The sequence below is a fragment of the Poecilia latipinna genome, unplaced genomic scaffold, assembly GCF_001443285.1.
Source record: "Poecilia latipinna isolate Pla-1442-1.1 unplaced genomic scaffold, P_latipinna-1.0 Scaffold3511, whole genome shotgun sequence".
NCBI classification, from domain to species: domain Eukaryota; kingdom Metazoa; phylum Chordata; class Actinopteri; order Cyprinodontiformes; family Poeciliidae; genus Poecilia; species Poecilia latipinna.
In genome coordinates this window covers 6,419-10,747 of record NW_015116127.1, presented here as the reverse complement: position 1 = coordinate 10,747, position 4,329 = coordinate 6,419, and the positions used below count along the sequence as shown (strand labels likewise).

The following is a 4,329-nucleotide window of genomic DNA, read 5'->3' as shown; positions in this document are numbered from 1 at the left end:
GGCGCTGACACCACCGTTCAAAGCGTCTGTTGACTGAATCGTTCGTTCCGCGTCATCATTAAAGGAGCCGCCAACAACTGCAATTAATAAATTGAACAAACTCACTGCTAATCTCAGGCCAATCTCCATTCTCCGAGCGTGTGTGGGGAGCAAGTGTGTTTTTATTGGTCTTTATCGGCGCACAACAGATCAGGTGATCATCGGAAAAACGCATGACATCACCAGTCATCTCTGATAACATTCAAGAATGATTTTTTTTTTAACTGAACTGGTTCAGAAGCACCGTCTTCAACTGACTGAATCCGCTTTGGTTGGGCTGATTGTTGTTTTTTTTTTCGGTGGCCTATGAAAGTATGTTTCGCCCTCTACAGGACTTCATCTCTTCACTCTTGCTCTTAATTGTGTCAAATAATTTAATTTACATTAAGTAGTTTTGGGGCAATTCTATAATACCTTTGGATTAATGTCAATATTACCTACACTGACAAACAGGAAGTACTTGAGTCTGCTAGAGGAAGTGCTTAGCTAAAACTCTCAAAAAAAATAATAGCTCAAGTTAGACACTGCAGTGTGAATTAAAGCTATTTTAAATCACACAACAAGGTAATGTTACATACAGGTTAAACTAATGCTTGTATGCGGAAGGTATGTTTTAAATAAAATAAAAATAGATATTTTAATTTTATAAAAATATTTTATTATCCTCTTGCCGTTACATAAGTCAGCTGTTTTCTCAAAACTCCCTACTGCAACTTTAAGCTAACTAATGAATTCTTATACCAACGCTTAGGGGAAAAAACAACAACAACAAGTAGGTACAGTGAAAAATATGGACTATCACTGACTGGATAACAGCATAATTGACTTTTGAACCGGAAGTTATTCTGCCACGTATCACAGATAGGAAATACAGTTGAAACCAAATGTTTACAGACACCAACTAAAAATACACATATATATTTTAAAATTTAAATCAGAGTTAAATCACACCAAACTTCAAATATTTTTTTATTCTTACAGCAAAACTTGCTTGTTTCAACATGTGTTCTTTGCTTCTTTTTTTAACATTTACAAACCACATCATGTCAGTCTAGTGTAAACTTGTGCAATGTTTTAATTTACTAAAATTATGTTATGTATTCCAGTTATATAACTTTTTGAAATTAAAGTGACAGTTGCCATCACCTCTGCTTAAAAAGTAATTGTGTTTCCAAGTCTTTGACAATGTTGGATTAGTTTTTATTCATTAAATATTTTTTAGTGTTCTTCTCTGGCTTAAACAAAATGATGAAACACTTTGGAGCAAATATACACAGTATCAGTCCAAAGCTGGAGGCCAGAATAGCAAATATCTCCACAGCCACAGTAAATTTTCCAGGAGAGCTGACATAAGCTGGGATGAAGGTGATCCAGACGGCACAGAATATCAACATGCTGAAGGTTATCATCTTGGCTTCATTGAAATTATCAGGTAGTTTCCGAGCTAGAACAGCTAACACAAAGCAAAACACAGCCAGCAGGCCGATGTAGCCGAGCACAGCCCAGAAACCAACAGCAGAGCCTAACGCACATTCCAGGATGATCTTCTCCTTGTAGGTGGTCAGATTTTTCACTGGGAAGGGAGGACTCACAACCAACCATATGATACATATTATAACCTGAATTAAGGTTAAAGACACTACGGTCATCCTTTGTTGTGGAGGACCAAACCATTTCATTGCATTACTACCTGGAAGTGTAGCTTTAAAGGCCATTAGAACCACCATAGTTTNCCCAAGNACACAGNAGATACAGAGAACAAATGTGATGCCAAACGCTGTGTGCCGCAGCATGCAGGACCACTCAGAGGGGGCTCCAATGAAAGTTAGTGAACATAAGAAACACAGAGTCAGAGAGAAGAGCAGCAGGAAGCTCAGCTCAGAGTTGTTGGCTCTGACAATCGGAGTTGTTCTGTGGTAAATGAAAACAGCTGCTGCTGTAACAGTCAGAAATGCACCAGAGACAGAGAAAACGGCCAGAATGATTCCCAGGATTTCATCAAAGGAAAGAAATTCAACAGGTTTGGGGAAACATGTGTCCCTTTGTGAATTTGGCCAGAATTCTTCAGGGCATGGGAAGCAATCAGGAGAATCTGACGAAAAAGTATATTTATATATGAAAAATTGTTTGTCTTTTTTCATCTTATTTCTATTGTCTAAGGCAAATATGCATGAAAACATAAGATTCTACCTGTCATATTACTGATTTCTCCTTCAGGACATGGTATACAGTCATAGCAGCAGATTGGTTTTCCTTTCTGCAACACTTTACGAGTTCCTGGAGGACAACTCTCTGAGCAAACGGAGACTGGAACCTGTAAAGAATCACTGTTAAAACATCAGTTTAAATAAAATAATTTCTGACTATCTCCACCTTCTTATTATTTCTTACAATTAGACTCATGTGATTGTGACTAATTTTTCAGTTGGTAAACTTTTTAACTGAGATACTTACTTGTGTGTCGCCCTCCACCCAGGTTAAGTTTCCATTGATACGGAACTGCTGACCCACCGGCAGCGATGCGTCATAAAACCCCACTGTCACCGGTTCAAGCACTCCACTCTCACTCTTCTGCCAGTTCACCAGCTCATAAAAAGCCATTGGATCTCCATTAACATCAAATGACACATGATAACCATTTTGGGAAAAGTTGACTTTCTTTAGTTCAGTGTAAACCTGTGTCATAAGAAAGAAAAAAATAGAGAGAAAATGACAACAGTAGCTTCCAAAGATAATGTTTGGGTAACTACTACAATTACTTGAACCGACCTCGTTGGGCTTTAAAATGATGCGTTTGTCACACTGAGTGTAGCCGTTTGTTTCCTCACACACTGCACTGTGAATGGCATGAGCTATTGCATAAGCAGCCTTGTACACCATGTTATTAATTCTTAACTGAGACGTTTCAGTGTACGGGCTTCGGAGGGCTTTAATATCTTCAGTTCCGTCACACATTTTTTTGCTCAGATCAGAATCTAAAAACAGATAATAATAATAAAAAAAACATCAATATATATATAATTTGCCAAAAAAGCCACTATCTTGAAGTTAGAGAACACGCTGTCTTAATTAATAACCACAAAATCTATAAAAAAATATATATATAAACAATCTATTTAAAGTCGTTTTATGTAAGTATCCAATTAAAACCTGCTGCTTTAGTGCTTATTTCTCAAAGTTGTATACTAAAAAGAAAACCCTCTTCTTGCTGTTTTTTTCTTTTACTTTATCACCTAAAATCATCAGTTATTTGATTCAACATTTCATTCAAAAACAATTTCAGTTCAATGACAGTACTAAAAATAAATATGACATAAAAAACAAATGAAATATTACAGCATTAGAGTTTAATATGGTGAGTTTACTGCATTCCAGAACCAGAAATAAACAGAGGAAGGCCATGTGCAGAATGTGTGTTTTTCAGCTAAAACGTGTGCAGAAACTGCTAAACTTATTTAAATCAGGGTTCTGACATCACCATCTACTCCATCTTCCCCATTTGTATGAGATTGATTTTTCAGCTCACTTTACCGTGTCTGTGCATTAATATTTCTTTAAAATTTGTATTGTCACATTTTAGATGGTGAACGTAAATTTCTTTATTCCTTCAATGTGTTCTTTTACATTTATTTCAAGTGCTTCGAATCACTTTGTGTAGGTGTGATGCTAGATGAATAGATGTGGTTTGTTTTTAATGGAAATGTTGCAAAAATGAGTTGAAATACACTTGTAAAGATTGGATTTAACACAACACATGGAGTTCAATCTTAATGTCGAATTAGAACATAATTCAACATAAATGAAAATACATACAGAGCGATGTCTGCATTTCTTACAGGTTATAAACCCTTTTCTTACTTTTTGTCAGACTGCAGTTGAACGCCTCCTCCCAGAACTCAGTCAGCACGGAGGAAGAGGCCACGTCTGAGGGAGAGAGATCCAGGAGGAAGTCTCTCAGCCCGGGGGTGACGGATTGCTGAATGGCAACCCCGATGGTGCCCGCACAGAAGCTGAAGCTGAGCAAGTACGGGTCACCGACCCAGCCCTCACTTCCGATCCACTGACGAGGTGGAGGCGGGTCCCGAGCCAGCTCCTCCAAGAGGAACTTCATATCTCCAGAAGACGCGAACGCCACGACGACAACGGCAGTGGAGCTACAGAGACATTGGAAATGTGTGACACGTGTAAAGCTTTATGTGAAATTGTCACAAAATTAAGTCAGAAAACAAATAAAGTAGAAAAGTTGACGGAGAAACCTTCGGATCACATCAGCAACTTTTTGAATCTTGC

General features: G+C 37.8%; 1 protein-coding gene across 1 annotated transcript in view; it reads right to left on the bottom strand.

Moving 5' to 3' along the window:
* Positions 1-4,323, bottom strand: part of LOC106941131 (extracellular calcium-sensing receptor-like) — a 14,563-nt gene extending 10,240 nt beyond the window's left edge. Inside the window, exons 1-5 of the mRNA XM_015024073.1 lie at positions 4,296-4,323; positions 3,898-4,193; positions 2,809-3,014; positions 2,494-2,715; positions 2,230-2,353 (exon numbers count right to left, since the gene is read on the bottom strand). Of these exons, the coding sequence (XP_014879559.1) occupies positions 2,230-2,353; positions 2,494-2,715; positions 2,809-3,014; positions 3,898-4,150 (805 nt within the window). The 5' untranslated portion in view covers positions 4,151-4,193; positions 4,296-4,323. The remainder of the gene's footprint in view (positions 1-2,229; positions 2,354-2,493; positions 2,716-2,808; positions 3,015-3,897; positions 4,194-4,295) is intronic.
* Between the last annotated feature and the right edge of the window lie 6 nt (positions 4,324-4,329).